General features: G+C 52.8%; 1 protein-coding gene across 1 annotated transcript; it reads left to right on the top strand.

Annotated features, from left to right (window-relative positions):
• Positions 1–12,531: 12,531 nt before the first annotated feature.
• Positions 12,532–12,936, top strand: LOC120634443 (the record flags this gene model as incomplete). The annotated part of the gene is made up of 1 exon (XM_039905010.1): positions 12,532–12,936. A coding segment is annotated over one exon (405 nt), but the record flags the coding sequence as incomplete, so codon positions are not given.
• Between the last annotated feature and the right edge of the window lie 5,643 nt (positions 12,937–18,579).

Below are 18,579 nucleotides of genomic sequence, written 5' to 3'. Positions count from 1 at the left end.
AGGATGGGGCATATGGTGTCGTTCCTGGCGCTGGTTTTCTGAGGCAGATAGCGAGGATCTCTTTTTGGATTTGACCCTGGACGCTATTTGCCTCTGGTTGGGTCATGTCGCTTCTGGGCACTAGGGTGACGGCCACACTTAGGTGTGGTTGGGTCACTCTCGCGTAAGAGTCCCTTGTGCGCGTTTGTCTGTCTGTCCGTGGTCTTTTGTATTCTCCCCGGGGCGAGATGGTGTCGTCAAGCCTATCCCTTTTCAGGGACTGGCTTGTTGACGTTCCGGGGTTCCCACTCATGTCACCGGTCTCACCACTGCTCCGCCCTCTCCAGTACGCATTCGACCGGTGGGCGACAGGGTGTGTCCGGCGTTGAGCAGGAGTGTTGGTCGATGTTGGTTTTTGGGGCAAGTCACGATTGGATTCCGGTCGGGACACGCCCGCAGATGCGTCCGTGCCCTGTCCAGAGACGACAGTCGCCGCGGGTGGTTGACGGCCTTGATGTGGCTGTCTCCCTTCCCCACTTTGTCCGTACAAGCCTCTAGTCTGGTGATGGACTTCCGCGTGCGTGTTCCTACCGGGTTCCATCGTCTGCTCGTCAGTCTGCGTGGTTTGGGTTTGGGGTGTGTCAGTCCGTCTGTCTGTTTTCTTTTTCTTAGGCCTCTTTCGCTTTTGTCTGCGGACTACCTCTGTCCAAACGCTCTCGGGAGCAGGTGGATGAGGTATCGCAGCAGCAAGAGAGGCCATATTGATCTCTTTGGAAGCGGTCGGTTGGGTGGTTCGGGTGGGCGCGGGTATCGGGGTCCGGTTGACATGGCTGGGGGTCTGTCTTGTGTCGTGTGGGGTCGTTGTCCGTAATGGGAAAGCGTTTGGTCGTTTGATGTTGTGCATAGCACAGGGCGGGTCTGTGCCCCCCCCAGAATACGAGGGGCAGCCTGCAGCCCGAGTTCCGTCCGCGACAGGAGCTCGAGTTGCAGAGAGGGATTCTCCGGTCCCATCTCTGGGTCCGGTACCCTCCTGGGGTAGTGTATCTTTCGGATCCGCTTCCATGGTTTTCTACGATTTGTGTTGTTTGTGAGGTGTTTGTGTGTGATTGTGTTGAGTGAGTGTTTGCTTGTGATGGGGATAGAGTGGTACGAGGAATAAGGTTTTAGGTGTTTGGGAAATAGAGTGGATCATGGGAGCAAGGTTTTGGATCCTGGCCAGTGTTGGGAGTGATCACTGGGCAGGGATTTTTGAGCGTTGAGGTTTACTCCTCCTACAGGCGAGGCCCGTAGCTTGGCTGCTCGTTTAGCACCACCCAGGGGACACGTGTAGGGTGGGCCTCAGGATGAGGTGGTGGCTCCTACGGACGCGAGCTGCCGATCGTCCCCTACAGGAATATCATAAGGATATAGTCAAGTTTTCCGTTAAAGTTCAAAATTTCGTCGCAGCAGTCCTCGCTATCGGTGAAGATGAGTACCAAAAACATGAATATCATGTCGGCCGTGTTGTCTAAGTTCCCAACGGTTTTGTTATCAAAATGGACGGACTACAGCTATCCGCTTATAACCGACGGATCTAAAGCCAAACTCGTAATATTATCCGATTTTTTAAAAGAGGAAGCAGTTAAAACTACAAAAACCGCGATTAATATTAATAGCATCAAAGCCGATCAAAACTTTTCAAAGCGAAAATATGCCGTAAACTATGTAAACAAATCTCATGTGTTATTACAAAGCGAATCTAACACGGACGCGGGTATGAAATGTCGGTTTTGCTACAGCGGGCCGAAACACAATCTACCAGGGCTTTGGTTTCAGACACATCATTCCATATGGATATTGCTGCGCCAACCTTGCCCTCAATTTTGCTACCATCTGTATAGATTCTCACTGCTTGATCGTTGTGCCTGTTTACTTCTTCCTGATCCGTGAGGCTTGTGAATTTGTAGTCTCTATTTGTTGCCGGATGTGGTAGTGTGGCATACTTGGCACTTCTTTCTACCTCCCTGTCCCCCAGCTCCGGCAGAGTAACACCCCTTCTCACTTCATACAGAGAGGCTGCTTCCCAAACTCTGAGATCGAGGGGAAGTATCCCCGCCAGGAGCAGAACGGCGTTCAAGGAGACCGTTCGGTAGGCCCTTACCATTTTCTGCCCAAAACCTCTCGGATCACCGCTACATTCGGTTCGAGGTTTCCTCCATCCCGGCGGCTACCCGAATAGTGAGCCGACCCGTGCCCGGGGACAGCCCTCGATGGGCTGTCCCCGGGCACGTGACGTGAGGAGGAAGCCGAGTGCCTCGGCCAGGCCATGTTGCAAGTTTGCGACGCGGCCATGCCACGGATCGGTCCTCAGCCTCCGAGGGGTGCAGTGTACTGGTGGTCCAGCGAAATAGCGCAGTTGCGCAAATCTTGCGTGGCTGCGAGACGCCAGTACACCCGGTGCAGACGACGGCGTCAGCGGAACGCAGACGCGGAGCAGCGCCTGTACGGCAATTACCGGGAAGCCGTCGGGACCTTGAAGGTGGCAGTGGCAACAGCCAAGAATCTGGCGGAGGAGGAGATGCTGGCTAGCCTCGACGCCGATCCCTGGGGCCGGCCATACAAAATGGTTAGGCGTAAGCTTCGCCCCAGGGCCCCACCGCTAACTGAATCTCTTCAGCCTCAGCAACTGGAGTTAGTGGTGGGGACTCTGTTCCCCAGGAGGGATGGCTTGGAGCCACCGTGTATGGCGCCACCCATCGGTGCTGCGGACGCGTCTTTTACGGGCGCGCCCGAAGTCACCGAGGGAGAACTGAGGGCGGCGCTGCTGCGGCTTCGAGCCAAAAACACTGCTCCGGGACCCGACGGCATTCCCGGCCGGGCCTGGGTCGTGGCTTTGGGTCGTGGAGACTCTGTCAGACCATCGGTACATCCGGTGGAGAGTCTCCGCATCCTGCTCGTTGCCTCAAAGTCAGACCGGAGGAGGGAGAGTAGTGTTTCCGAGATGGTCCCTAGCCCGCCTCGACCGGGAAATGGTGGAGGAAGGAGCCATTGTTGAGGCCTGGAACGCAGCCACCCCGGTGCTGACTGACGTTGAGGAGAGGTGTGTCTACTATAAGGTGTTCGACAGTTTCTGTTTCGTTTGGGTCACATTCGCAGGCTGGGCTATCTTTTAGCCTAAAGGCACCCCTCGTATTCATGTTCTAACCTAACCTAACCTAAATCTTGTTTTGACACCTTTAGACTTTAGATTCAAGATTTAATGTGAATATATGCATTAATAAAAACTCATTACTATATTTTAATACTAGTTATGCTGCTGTTGATGCACTGATGAAAGCCAGATAGCTAGATCAGTGTTTAGTTAGTCGTAGTTGCCGGTGGGCTGAGGTCTAAAGGAATCCAAACTAGTTTTAAAAGGTTAGGTTAGGTTAGGTTAGGTTAGGTTAGGTTAGGTTAGGTTTTTTTTTTTTTTTTTTTTTTTTTTTAAATACTCCAAGGTTCCTTGGAGCAACCCTTTTCCTCCGACATGGTGGTCGGAGACCTTGTACATCCGTTTTCTATTTCATAGAACTTAGTTAAGGATAATATAGATATAATAAGATTATTGTTTTATTGTATGTTGTTTCATTTGATATGCTATAATATTAAATATGTTTATTTCTTTTATTCTTATAATATAAGGTAAACATATTTCTTTCATTATGCATGCTGTAGTGTTGTGGTATGGTTGCTGTTTACGTTTGTGTATTGTGTTATGTGTTTGAGTGCTGTGTAATTGTTTCTATGGTTCTTGGTTGTAGATATATTTGAATGCGTTGTGTCTTATTTATCGTTCCAATTTGTATTTCTATGTAATTTCTTTATTTATTTATTATAATTAGGGTAATGAAAAGGGTCAGAATTTATTATTTATTGTTTATTAATTTTAACAACTATTTTTAAAAGATATTTATATATAAGTGATAGATATTTAGTATAATATGAATACCTAATTTGTTAACTCAGTAACCAACTCAATATTCATACATTATACATTTTATTTTGCCGGTGATCAAACTTGGCGACGCATTGGTGGTAATCTCGGATACGGTTGTGATGATGGCGACATTTGGTGGGTGGAATTTCCTAGTTATTATATTGTAGATTTTTGGTTTTGTAAGGGCTAATAGTTGTGTTCTATTTTTAATTTTTCCGCTGTTATTTTCCATCAAAATTTGTTCGGATTTCGCATGAAACCCGCTCAATTTTGTTTTATAGCATTGTGTGTGAATATTAGATATTATAATTTTTTTGTATTTTAGTATTATTGTGCCGTGATCCGAGCTCACCACTCTGCCATCGCTCAGTTCATGCGAGGCTATATCTGTGACGCCTTCAGCAATAGGCGACGCTCATTCTTGCTAGCCCGTCCCATTTTTTTCGAATTGGACATTCTTTAGAAAAAGTGTCATGATCCGCCTTTTCCAATTTAGCCACCCGGCAGTTACGGCATGTCGCCTTTTCGCCTGCTGTCCAGTGGGGGCAATCTCTGCGCAGGTGCGGCCCGGTGCAATGACTGCACTGGTCTACCGCCTCCGCGCAGAGCTTCTTGCCATGTCCGTATGCCAGACATCGTGTGCATTGGATCAATGGCGATTGGTCTTCAACCAGCACCCTCTGCAGATCGATATGCGCCCTGCCTACTTGTGTCAGGCTTTGCCATACTGGTGGCGATACCTGCAGGACTGCGTGGCACTCGAGCGGATTTCTTGCCTTCCGTCGATACCTCACAGCAGCCCTGTAGTTTCCTTCAGGTATCGCCCCCAGTATGTGCGCATTTTGTGTTTGCAGGGCGCATAGTATGTCCTCATCTGTGTTGTAGTTAAGGACGTTCTTGAGAATGACTAGGGGGTCCTTATTCTCTTTTTCCTCTATGAGAAGTGTTGGGTTTCCAGACCTAAGCCTATCCGCCACCTTGGCCAGCTCGTCCCGGGTTTGGCAACCCAACACCACTTTTTGGTCTCTAACTTTCCTGAGCCTGTCCACTCGCAGGCCGGAGGTTTTCGCACTCACTGCATTCCGTATCTTGCCGATGACATCTTCGCTTGTGTCCTGAGTGTCAGCTGAGGATATAATTAGTGAATGGACAGACTGAGGATGAGGGATAAGAGTCGGGGCCGATTTTGTGGTTGCGGCCATGGCCGCATAGGTAACGCCGTTGGTTTCCAGATTTACGCATAGCTGGTTCACTGCAGTTCTGACGGCTCCCATGTCAGCCCTAGCCGCAGCCACAATTTCCCTTTGCTGTTCAAGTTCTGTTTTGAGCTCCTTTGACCAGTCAGTGGAAACAGTCGGGACGACGGGAGACGGAGAGCAGGCCTCATACCTCTCGACAACTGAGTATAAGCCGTAGAGGCAATCGGTCACTGTCCCTTTTATAGTTGCTTTTATGTTGCCCGACTGCTCCAACTGATTTAAAGCCTCTTCGTAGATACGCTTTGCTAGTGATGTCAGATCCTCCATTGGACATTCAAGAGCCATATCCACGAAGGAGGCAGAACTAGAGCTTTGCTCGAACAGCTGCCTACGAGTGCTCAAGTCGACAAGCTTTAAATTTATTTTCTTTGATCTGGTCGATCTGGGTGCGACTGCTTTGGTAGAAGGCGACATGTCCTTGATTATAGCGATTGGTAATTGATAATTAAACTAACCTAACCAGGAATTAAGATAAACCTATAATGTCAAGTGGTGAGAGGGGTAAAGTGCCTCTCAACAGTCAATAAAAATAATAATTTAATAAAGACTAAAGACTAAGGTTGTGTATAGGGCAACCCCAGGCGTCAGACACACGATCCCACCCAAAGGTCACTAAATTGGTCTTTAAAGTTTTTGCCGGTCTCTTTACGGTATTGCTCCTCTCCTACACCCACAATAACCGATATAGGGCGGGTTGGGTGGGCAAGCAGGCCAGGAATCGCACCCCGACAGTGGACTCGTAAAAAGTCTCGACCAGGAGCGGCGGTAAGTGTGTTTAGTAGTCAATTTCTTGAATGAAATCACTCAAAGTATGGCAGTTTTGTAGGGCCTATGAAGCCTCGGTTCAAAATTTTTGTCTTTTTAGACAGTCTAAAGTGTGCGAAATTCGCGTGCGCGCCGCTCTCGCGCGTGCGGGTGTCGTGCAGTCCAGTGAGGAGCACACGCTTATGTGGAAATTTTGTTTGAAAATTTAGAAACTCGGAAAATTTTCGGAAAAAGTCCAAAAATTTTCCAGTGAAATTGATTATTTTTCTTTTTGCAGGGTGGCGCAGAAGGCCAGGAATCGCACCCCGACAGTGGACTCGTAAAAAGTCTCGACCAGGAGCGGCGGTAAGTGTGTTTAGTAGTCAATTTCTTGAATGAAATCACTCAAAGTATGGCAGTTTTGTAGGGCCTATGAAGCCTCGGTTCAAAATTTTTGTCTTTTTAGACAGTCTAAAGTGTGCGAAATTCGCGTGCGCGCCGCTCTCGCGCGTGCGGGTGTCGTGCAGTCCAGTGAGGAGCACACGCTTATGTGGAAATTTTGTTTGAAAATTTAGAAACTCGGAAAATTTTCGGAAAAAGTCCAAAAATTTTCCAGTGAAATTAATTATTTTTCTTTTTGCAGGGTGGCGCAGAAGGCCAGGAATCGCACCCCGACAGTGGACTCGTAAAAAGTCTCGACCAGGAGCGGCGGTAAGTGTGTTTAGTAGTCAATTTCTTGAATGAAATCACTCGGTTAGGTTAGGTTAGGTTAGGTTAGGTTAGGTTAGGTTAGGTTAGGTTCCCGTGTGGGGTTGCTAGTCCCCCATCGGGCGCGTCCCCGGGTGGTGGATAGGGGAATGCCTCCCAGATATGGGGGGTACCGGGGAAACCCGGCGCGAACCAAAACTAGCACGAGGCGGGGTGGGGCGCTTCTGTGCGCTGCCACTGAGGGTGGGGCGCTTCTGTGCGCTGCCACTGAGGGTGGGGCCTTACAGGCCGCGAGGAAGGACAACCTCGGTAAAAAAAATCACCGGTGTGGGTGGAAACGCCCAGCGCGGTGGGCTCTCCGGTCTTCATGGCCGGTGAGCGCTGGCTTCGGCCACCGTCGGGCAACCCGTAATCCGCACTGAGCGGAACCGGGGGTCCCGCGCACTAAGCGTGGGGCTGCGAGGAAGACAACCTCTATAAAAAATTACCCCAATCCTAAGGTTTGATGCCCGCCGATGGGATGCATCGGCCCCATGTATACGGGGGGGCCACCATTCGTAAGGAAGAGGAGAAGATTGTGGGGGGTTTAGGGATAGATGGAAACGTGCAAGGGGGGAAAGAATTGGTAGTGGCCTTAGAGAGGTGCGAAGTTTTAGCACAGAGGCACGAGAGAGAAATGCGTAAGGAGGAAGAGTTAGAATTGGGGGGGAAATTTTGGATGGATGTAGGAGAAGGGGGGAGGAAGAGGAGCGGAACTGAAGAGGCGGCGTCGGAATCCGACTGCAGCCTTATAACCGTCGAGAGCAGGCCCAGATCGGGCTCAGGCTCGTCGGTAGCGTTTTCAGTGTCCGATATGACAGGAGTGAAGCGCCCACGCCTCAGTGAAGGCGATGATATGTCGACTGACGAGGAAAGGCCGGGGACACCAGTCCCTGTAAGAGGTAGAGGGCGTCCACCTACCCATGGGCGTTATGTCGGCATTGGCAAGGCCAGGGAGGCCCTTAATATGGAAAAAAGAGCCGAGGCGAAAGCCCAGGCCAAACAAAAGGCGGAGGATGACCTCCTCAAGGAGGCCGCCGTCGCCCGTTTTCGGCGGGAGGCGCGCAAAGAAGTGTCATCTCCATTCGGGCAACGTGTGGATGAAAAGACCGCAGCCCGACTGCAGGACCAGGTCTGGGAAGACTTGGACCTTATTAGAAAGGTGGCCACTAAGTCTGCCCACTTGAAGGGCACCTTCGTGCGTGACCTGAAAGACGCTGCGGCTTCCATCAAGGAGACTGTAGAAGCCCTCGGGTCGCGCACCGTTTCGGATGAGACGCGGCGACTGCAGGCGGACAACACACGCCTGCAAGCCGAGATGGCTAGCCTCCGCAGAGAGCTGGCCCAATTACGGACAGAGATGGAGGGTATGCGGAAGCAGGGTTCCGCTCACTCTTCCCCGGACAAGACAGAGGAGGCGCCCCCTGCAATGCGTCCTCCTCAACAAGGCAAAACTGGCCGCCCTGGGGTTACCCCAGCTGCGCCTTCATTGGAGGAGATTTGTCGTACGGTGATGGTCCAGGTCGGAGGAATGTTGAATGCCCGCCTGGAGTCACTAGAGGACAGACTCCTCCCAGAGAGGAACCTCCGGCCGCCTTTGGCGACCGACAAAAGGCGAGACGGGCGCACATATGCTGCCGCGGCATCGGGATCTCCAGGCACCGCAAAACCGCCTACTGAAAGCGCGCCTAAGGGGCCCGCCCGATCTGAACACAGCAGGCTCGCAGGGCAGGCGCCCTCGGCACCACCTCATCGCCCAGCTGGGTCCTCGTGGAGTCAGCCACGGGCACGGATGACGACAGACCCTTCTACTTCCTCTTCTACTCCACCTTCCGCGGAGAAGAAGAAAAAGAAGAAGAAGAAAAAGAACGGGAATCAGGAGGCTGGCCCACACCAGGGGAAGAGCCAGTCGTCGGAATGGACGAAAGTAGGTCCCAAGAAGCGACCTGATGCGAAAAGTCGCGCCAGCAAACTCCGCACACCTCGGTCATCAGCAGTCATCTTAACGCTGCAACCGGGGGCGGAAGAAAGGGGCGCGACTTATGCAAAAGTTATTGCCGCTGCGAAGGCGAGAATAAATGCAGCAGACATTGGCGCACAAGGAGTCCGACTCCGAAAGGCAGCTACAGGAGGCCGCCTGTTCGAATTCCCCGGGGCCTCCAGTGCTGAGAAGGCGGACTCCTTGGCTAGAAAGCTCAGAGAGGTCTTGAGTGACGAGGTCGTTCGGGTCTCTAGACCTACGAAGTCTGTTGACCTGCGGATCACAGGCCTGGACGACTCCGTCACCAGCGCCGAGGTTATCGCAGCGGTGGCAACGGTAGGAGGATGTCCCGTCGAGCAAGTGCGTTCTGGCGAAGTTGTCAGTGGCTACGACGGGCTAGGGGCAGTGTTAGTGCACTGTCCCGTTGCAGCTGCCAAGAAGGTAGTAGCAGGAGGAAGGCTCCTCGTGGGATGGGTGTCGGCCCAAGTAAAGTTGCTGGACGCCCGGCCCCTGATGTGCTATCGGTGCCTGGCACCGGGGCACATGGGTGCCCAGTGCAAGGCAGGGGTCGACCGCAGTGGTTTGTGCTATCGCTGCGGCCGACCGGGTCATAAGGCCCGTGAATGCTCCGCTACACCACATTGCGTGGTCTGTGCAGCGGATGGCAGAACGGCGAAGCATCGCGTGGGCAGCAAGTCCTGCGTATCCCCATCTGCGGGCAAGAAGAAGAGAGGGAAGGCAGGCCAGGCTACTGAGCAGTCTTCTTGCTCACCTCAGCAAGCGGAAACGCAGCAGGGGACTGAGGAGGTTCCAATGGCCGAAGACTAATAATGGACCTGAACCTCCTCCAGGCGAATATCAACCACTGCGCCAGAGCTCAGGACCTCCTCTTCCAGAGCATGGCGGAGTGGTTGATTCACGTAGCCGTGGTAGCTGAGCCCTATCGCGTCCCTTCTGGGGATAATTGGGTGGGAGATACGGAAGGAGTGGTTGCCATAACGTCCCGGTCCATAGTGGGCTCTCCAGCCTTCGATAACGTAGTGCGAGGTCGGGTATACGTCTCGGCTTTCGTTGACGACGTTATGGTAGTCGGAGTGTACTTCTCGCCTAATAAAAGTCTCGCTGACTTCGAACAGTTTCTTGCTGAAGTCGGCGTCCTGATAAGCAGAAGACGCTCCGGCCGCGTTCTTGTCGCTGGGGACCTCAATGCAAAATCTGTGGCATGGGGGTGTCCAGCGACGGATCCGCGTGGACGAGAGCTGGAGGAATGGGCGATGGCGACTGGCCTCACGGTCTTAAACCGAGGATCGGTAAACACATGCGTGCGGCAACAGGGCGGCTCCATTGTGGACGTCACTTTCGCAGATGCTGCCCTGGCGCGCCGTGTTCGGGGCTGGAAGGTGCTGGAGAACGTGGAGACGTTGTCGGACCACAGATACTTGAGGTTCGACATCTCCGCAAGTTCGGTTCTCCCGAGCGGTCCAACCCCCTTGCGAGAGGACGGTCCTCGTTGGTCGCTGTCGCGCATTGACCGGGACTTTTTGGTCGAGGTCGAGGTCCTTAACCGGCCGGACTGCGAGGAAGAAAACCTCTATAAAAATCACCCCGAATCCCAAGCGGCGGCGCACCGCGAGGGGATGCATGGCTGATGGGTAGTTCAGTCTCTAGTGCGACCCCCGTCAGGGTACCGGCCGACACCCTTTGGCGAGTTACGCTTTGGCTTATCTGGGTGCAGGGGGCACCACCCGGATGGACTGAATATTTCCCCCATACTCGTGGGATCAAATATGGAAATAAATAAAATTAGAAAGAATAGTAATATTAGAGGGCTAGAAGGCCCGCAAGGAGAGGAAGAGAGAGGAAGGAAGAGAGAAGGACAGGCTTACCGGCTGAAGATTGTTCTGCCTAAGCCAACGGAGGAGGAAAAGGTTAATGAGCTTCTAATGGACACTGATTCAGACGATAGTGACAGAGTTTTGGAGGCCTTAGTGGAGCCTTGGAAGGTAGCCGGAGCCGTATCAAAGCGGCCCCATGATCAGGTGGACTCACGGGAAGAGGAAGAAGGAGAGCCCTCGTTGAAGGCTGTCGCAGTGGAGCCTGAGACTGAGTCTGCAGTAACAACAAAGGCAAAGATTAAAGTGGGAAGGGCTCGGGCTGAAAGAGTAGATGAAGGTGTGCGAGAACGGAGTCCTATCAATAGGGCTAAAGTGACCATGAATGCCGATGGCGAATATGGCCCAACAAAAGACGAGCTCATCGACAGGGCCAGGAGTGCGGTCTCCTCGATAACGTGCGAGACTCAGAAGTCCAACAACCTCAAGGGCGGCGTGAAGGGTGAAATAAACCGGGCTACCAAAGAAATCCGCGCAGCCATGGACGCCCTACAGGCAATGACGATTGACGAGGAAGCCCAAAGGCTCCGGGCAGACAACAGGAGGATGCGACAGGAGATGGCCGCCTTAAGAGCGGAGGTCAAGGCCCTCCGGTTCGCGTTCTCTGCAAGGGAAAAATCCCCTGCACCAGTGGGTCAGCCCGATCTGGGCATGGATCCCCAGAGCTCCCCGGCACTCGGCGAGATGCTTGAGACCTTAAAGAGGGATCTCTTTATATCCATCGGGGGGATGGTAAATGACCGCCTCGAGCAGCTGGAAAAGCGACTCCCACAGGAGCCCATTTTGAGGCCGCCACTCGCGGCTGATAAAAAGAAAGGAGCAGTTACCCGCCGCTCTCCCGATGAGCCATCAGCGGGCCCTTCGCCTGCGCGTCCAGCAAAGACTCGCTCGGCGGCAGGAACTAAGACCACTAAGCCTACCGCTGCGCCGCAGACAGAGTGCAGCGTCTCCACACGTAGTGCAGAGCCACGTGAGGCTGAAGCCACTGAGACCACGCTCCAGCCCCACCAACCCCACCCGCCTGGTCAAAGGTAATTGGGAGGAAGGCTAAAGCCAAGATGGCTAAGTCCACTAAGCCCAAGGCTCCTAACTCAGCCTGCGCACCTGCTAAGGCTACGCCGGCTAAACGCAAGGGTAAACTGAGCCCTCCAAAGTCCTCAGCGGTCGTTATCACCCTGAGGCCAGAAGTCGTCGCAACCCAAACTTACGCGACGGTCATGAAGACAGCCACCGCGGGCCTGGCCTTGAAGGAGGTCGGAGTGGATCATGTACGGGTGCGCAAATCAGCCACCGGGGCCAGAGTTATTGAGGTTCCGGGGGCCGACAGCGCCAAGGCTGCAGATGAGCTGGCGGGCAAACTGCAAGGCCTGGTCGGCGAATGGGTGACGGTTACACGGCCCATGAAAACCGCAGAACTGAGGATCGCTGGTATTGACGAGTCCGTCACACCTGAAGAAGTGCAGAGGGTGGTGGCGCAAATGGGAAGTGTTCCACTGGAGCAGGTTAGAGCTGGTGCTATTCGGGCGGGACCCAGCGGGACTGGATCGATATTGGTCCGATGCCCTGTGACTACAGCGAAGCTACTCGTAGCAGAGGGAAGGATAGTCGTTGGGTGGTCGTCAGCCCGTGTTACCCTTTTGGAACCTATCCCGATGCGCTGCTTTAAGTGCATGGGGGTGGGTCACACAAGGGCTCTCTGCCCATCACCTGCCGACCGGAGCACTTTGTGCTTCAGATGTGGCAGGGAAGGGCACAAGGCGGCCTCGTGCTCGGATGAGCCTAAATGTGCAATCTGCACGCAAATGGGCAGGAAAGCTGGTCATGTTATGGGAGGGCTTAAGTGTTTCCCGCCTCCAACGAAGGGTAAGGAGGCTCCTTTGACTCGGGCCCCAGGCTCTTCAAGAGGTCGACAAGAACCGCCACAGGAGGACATCGAAATGGCGACTAATGACCATACGCCATAGCGAATTTCTGCAGGCCAATCTGAACCACTGCGCCCGTGCCCAGGACCTCCTGATACAACACATGGCGGAGTGGCAGATTCAAGTGGCGACAGCCGCCGAGCCCTACTTCATCCCTACTCAATCAAATTGGGCTGGTGACGTCGAGGGATCGGTGGCTGTTGTGGTGCCGGCACATGGAATTCCACTGGTTCCACAACGCAGCGGACCAGGGTTTGTAGCGGTCGTGTGGGGGGAGGTGACACTAATTGGAGTATACTTCTCCCCAAACAAACCCCTGTCTGCCTTCGAGGCTTATCTTAGAAGTCTGGAGCCAGTGGTGAGAGGTGCGGCCCCGACCCAGGTAATCCTGATGGGGGACCTAAATGCGAAGTCTGCGGCGTGGGGATCCCCCATAACAGATCTGAGGGGAGTTGAGTTGGAGAACTGGGCTGCCATGGTCGGCCTGGTCCTTCTCAACCAAGGACGCGCAAACACCTGTGTGCGACGGCAGGGGGGGTCAATAGTGGATGTCTCATTCGCTACCCCTGCCATCGCCTCACGTGCCCAGGATTGGCGCGTCCTCGAGGAAGTGGAGACTCTGTCAGACCATCGGTACATCCGGTGGAGAGTCTCCGCATCCTGCTCGTTGCCTCAAAGTCAGACCGGAGGAGGGAGAGTAGTGTTTCCGAGATGGTCCCTAGCCCGCCTCGACCGTGAAATGGTGGAGGAAGGAGCCATTGTTGAGGCCTGGAACGCAGCCACCCCGGTGCTGACTGATGTTGAGGAGAGGGCGAGGCGTTTCCGCATCGCATTGAAGAGGGTATGTGATGCAGCGATGCCCCGGACCAGGTGCCTCCCAGCCCGGAAGGCGGTTTACTGGTGGTCGCAAGAAATTGCTGCTCTCCGTTGCGACAGTAATCGGGCGCGCCGGGCTTACACCCGCTGCCGCCGAAGAAGGCCACTGGACGCGCCGGAAGAGGTGGCCATCGCTAATGCCAAGGACTCCGCCAGCGAGGAGTTCCTGGCAACCCTGAATAGGGATCCATGGGGTCGGCCATACCGCATCGTCAGAGGTAAGATGCGGAGTGCCCCACCCATGAACTCCATGGAGCCGGAGCTCCTTAATCGGGTGGTGTCTGGACTCTTTCCTCAACCACCAGCTTTTACGCCCCCGACTATGACGATTCCATCATTCGGGGAGCGAGAAGAGTCGATGGAAGCCCCTCCGGTCACAGAGGATGAATTAGGAGAAGCGTGGAACCACCTGCGGCGGTGCAAGAAGGCACCGGGACCGGATGGAGTCCCGGGAAGAGTCCTGGCGCTGGCCTTGAGGCACCTCGGGAGCCACCTTAGGCAGTAGGAACATCGCTGGGTTTTAGTGGGTATTCTGGCCGCTTTATGCCGGTGAGTCCCACATACCCCTCCGGAAACGGCGCAGCTTCGGATGCGCTGTTTCCGGAGGGGATGCATAAACGCATTTCCCAGCGTTAAAAAAAAAAAAAAAAAAAAAAAAATAGGTTAGGTTAGATAACATCCAATCCTTATATTTTTTAATATCGCCAGATCAAACTTTTTTGTTTTTACTTACGTATTTACATTGACAGGTAACCGCAGTAATCAACGATTACCAATATAATATAGCTCCAGTCAAACCATTTGGCTTTACGTATGCACGTGCCCTGTGGGATCTAAACCGGATCTGCATGGTGGATTATACAATTTCTGTCATCGTTATACACCACACAGATTTTAGTACAGAGTTTATTATATATTAGCACACCCACGGAGATAGGAAATTTGGGGTCTGAGCCCCAGTGGCTTGAACAGAACATTAAAGTGTCGGTCCCCGTTATTACTAACTTGTGATATTAAAAGTAGTTCTACTATAAGAGGGAGGAGGCGTGTACCCAGCAATGGGACATTCAAGCTATGGATGAAGATGATGGTGAATCACGTAGCAACGTCGCAAGTTTACCTCACTAACAGGATTCTACAAGGTATGTGTAGGAGCTTGTTCGTCGAGCAAGTATCTACGTCACCACGTACCACGAGCCAACTTTACAAAATATACGTCATTCAAGTACGGGTACGACGCGGTCCGCGCGAGCGCGCCCGCCGCGCCGCCGAACGCCATGTTAGTGAGGCCTCGCGGGCTCGAGCCCGTGTACTCTGCGGAACAGATTTAGCTCGATTCATTCATTTAATTCATCCATTACAACTCAAGCCATCGACCGCATATTGCTAACTTCCCATTGACATTGCTATTCCAAGTAAACGGTAAAATGGTTTTATACACACGGGTTTTTCACGCCATTGGTTGCCTTGAAGAGATCGAGGCCACTGGCTTTTTAACCGACTTCAAGAAGGAAGAGTTTCTTAATTCGTCGGAATCTTTTTTTTTTAATGTATTACCCGATTACTCGAAGACGCCTGAACCGATTTGCTGTTATTAAAAAATCAACAATAATGTAACCCAAAGTAGCAAATTTTTTTTTGTATTTAAGTTCCTGGGCGTATGTTGAAGTCAGTTTTTTTTTTAATTTAAAATAATGTATTTATTACGTATTATGTTATTTTGTTCTATACTTTGGTCTGTTGTATAATAAATGTGTATTCATTCATTAAGGTGCTTAATGTGTATATAAAACTTTAGAGATTATAGGTAATAAAATGGTAATACAAATTTTCCGCTCTCATAGTTCGCTCTTTCGTTCAATCGTTCTTTCGTTTACATATCATTCAACATGAACAGCTATTTGAAACGGAGCTCATCCGCGGAAGTATCACCACCATGTTTTATTCTGTCGCTGAGCAGCATTGTTGTAATGCAGCGTTCCGATCTAAAGCGCGTGATTACAGTCACACGAGCCCAAACACCTACCCACCAAATTGCTGCTGCTGTTTTAGTTACTTTCACAGCATTAGGTCAATACTATGGGATACTGCTGCTAAGGTAAGCAGTGGTTACCTGTACAAGGTGTTACATGCAATTCTACCCTTTGTAGCTATACCTATCCGCAACGGTATACGTCTCAAATTGAAGGACACGGGGCGACACGTCCCATTCATTTGTTCATTCACTCACATTCGGGCGTCGTGAGTTAAACACGTGTAGCAATGTCCCGCGACTCACCCAGGTACCAGTGCTTCAGCGAGTCGTAGGTGAAGAAAGACACCCCCGCGTAGGGGATCACCCCCAGCACAGTGGCGGGGTAGCCTCTGCGGACACGGAGACCAGTCCATTATTACCGGAAACAATTCGCTACTTTTCTTAATTTGTGAAACAGCTAAAAATTTGCGACTTTTTCTATAAAACACCAGCGTACAGACAGTTGTCTGATTAAATCTGTACTCAAAGAATGGGATAAGTTATTAAAATAATACTATTTTTACAAAATTAAAATTAAAGCGAAGCAGCGTATCGTTGATAAGATAATTATACTAAAACAATGTCAGAATAAAATATACTGGTTGTTGTATGAAACAATAATAAATTGATTGAATTACATTGTAGTTTTGTTTGCTCCGAAAAATACAGAAGTTAAAAGATTAAAGGTGGAGAGCAATTAGATGAAATTTATTCGCTTAAACTAAGAAAGAATTGACAGGAGAAACGGCTAAAGGGCGAATATTTAAAGAATTTGCAAGGGATGATGATTACAATCAAGGTAAGGGGAGAATGCACAGCGAAGAGAGTACAGGGCCAGGGTATAGGGCTGAAATGATAAATTCACGGGAGATAAAAGCAAAGCAGCATTTAAGGGGGGTTGCAATACGGGAAGAGTCAACTAGGCTAAAGTGAGGTGAAGCAGGAAATGTGGCAAGGGTTTAAAGGCGTCAGACTGGAGAAAGGACAACTTAGAAAATTTTACAGTTATTGGGCCAAAATTTGATGGGGGTTGGGAGGGGAATACATACAATAGAGGTTACGGGTGGGGATGAGGGGAATACATCGTTGAGAGCAGAGTGGTTGGGAGGGGAAGAGCAGGGGTCCGAAGGTGAAGGAGGGGAAGAGCAGGGGTCCGAAGGTGAAGGAGGGGAAGAGCAGGGGTCCGAAGGTGAAGGAGGGGAAGAGCAGGGGTCCGAAGGTGAAGGACGGAAAGAGCAGGGGTCCGAAGGTGAAGGAGGGGAAGAGCAGGGGTCCGAAGGTGAAGGAGGGGAAGAGCAGGGTTCCGAAGGTGAAGGAGGGGAAGAGCAGGGGTCCGAAGGTGAAGGAGGGGAAGAGCAGGGGTCCGAAGGTGAAGGACGGGAAGAGCAGGGGTCCGAAGGTGAAGGACGGAAAGAGCAGGGGTCCGAAGGTGAAGGAGGGGAAGAGCAGGGGTCCGAAGGTGAAGGAGGGGAAGAGCAGGGGTCCGAAGGTGAAGGAGGGGAAGAGCAGGGGTCCGAAGGTGAAAGAGGGGAAGAGCAGGGGTCCGAAGGTAAAGGACGGGAAGAGCAGGGTTCCGAAGGTGAAGGACGGGAAGAGCAGGGTTCCGAAGGTGAAGGACGGGAAGAGCAGGGTTCCGAAGGTGAAGGAGGGGAAGAGCAGGGGTCCGAAGGTGAAGGACGGGATGAGGAGGGGTCCGAAGGTGAAGGAGGGAAAGAGCAGGGGTCCGAAGGTGAAGGACGGAAAGAGCAGGGGTCCGAAGGTGAAGGAGGGGAAGAGCAGGGGTCCGAAGGTGAAGGAGGGGAAGAGCAGGGGTCCGAAGGTGAAGGAGGGGAAGAGCAGGGGTCCGAAGGTAAAGGACGGGAAGAGCAGGGGTCCGAAGGTGAAGGACGGGAAGAGCAGGGTTCCGAAGGTGAAGGAGGGGAAGAGCAGGGGTCCGAAGGTGAAGGAGGGGAAGAGCAGGGGTCCGAAGGTGAAGGAGGGGAAGAGCAGGGTTCCGAAGGTGAAGGAGGGGAAGAGCAGGGTTCAGAAGGTGAAGGACGGGAAGAGCAGGGTTCCAAAGGTGAAGGACAGGAAGAGCAGGAGTCCGAAGGTGAAGGACGGGAAGAGCAGGGTTCCGAAGGTGAAGGAGGGGAAGAGCAGGGGTCCGAAGGTGAAGGAGGGGAAGAGCAGGGGTCCGAAGGTGAAGGAGGGGAAGAGCAGGGTTCCGAAGGTGAAGGACGGGAAGAGCAGGGTTCCGAAGGTGAAGGAGGGGAAGAGCAGGGGTCCGAAGGTGAAGGAGGGGAAGAGCAGGGGTCCGAAGGTGAAGGAGGGGAAGAGCAGGGTTCCGAAGGTGAAGGAGGGGAAGAGCAGGGTTCAGAAGGTGAAGGACGGGAAGAGCAGGGTTCCGAAGGTGAAGGACGGGAAGAGCAGGGTTCCGAAGGTGAAGGACGGGAAGAGCAGGGGTCCGAAGGTGAAGGAGGGGAAGAGCAGGGGTCCGAAGGTGAAGGAGGGGAAGAGCAGGGTTCCGAAGGTGAAGGAGGGGAAGAGCAGGGTTCAGAAGGTGAAGGACGGGAAGAGCAGGGTTCCGAAGGTGAAGGACGGGAAGAGCAGGGGTCCGAAGGTGAAGGACGGGAAGAGGAGGGGTCCGAAGGTGAAGGAGGGGAAGAGCAGGGGTCCGAAGGTGAAGGAGGGGAAGAGCAGGGTTCCGAAGGTGAAGGAGGGGAAGAGCAGGGGTCCGAAGGTGAAGGAGGGGAAGAGCAGGGTTCCGAAGGTGAAGGACGGGAAGAGCAGGGTTCCGAAGGTGAAGGAGGGGAAGAGCAGGGGTCCGAAGGTGAAGGAGGGGAAGAGCAGGGGTCCGAAGGTGAAGGAGGGGAAGAGCAGGGTTCCGAAGGTGAAGGAGGGGAAGAGCAGGGTCCGAAGGTGAAGGACGGGAAGAGCAGGGTTCCGAAGGTGAAGGAGGGGAAGAGCAGGGGTCCGAAGGTGAAGGAGGGGAAGAGCAGGGGTCCGAAGGTGAAGGAGGGGAAGAGCAGGGTTCCGAAGGTGAAGGACGGGAAGAGCAGGGTTCCGAAGGTGAAGGAGGGGAAGAGCAGGGGTCCGAAGGTGAAGGAGGGGAAGAGCAGGGGTCCGAAGGTGAAGGAGGGGAAGAGCAGGGTTCCGAAGGTGAAGGAGGGGAAGAGCAGGGTTCAGAAGGTGAAGGACGGGAAGAGCAGGGTTCCGAAGGTGAAGGACGGG

Source organism: Pararge aegeria, chromosome 24, assembly GCF_905163445.1.
Source record: "Pararge aegeria chromosome 24, ilParAegt1.1, whole genome shotgun sequence".
NCBI lineage: Eukaryota > Metazoa > Arthropoda > Insecta > Lepidoptera > Nymphalidae > Pararge > Pararge aegeria.
This window is presented reverse-complemented; position numbering and strand designations above follow the sequence as displayed.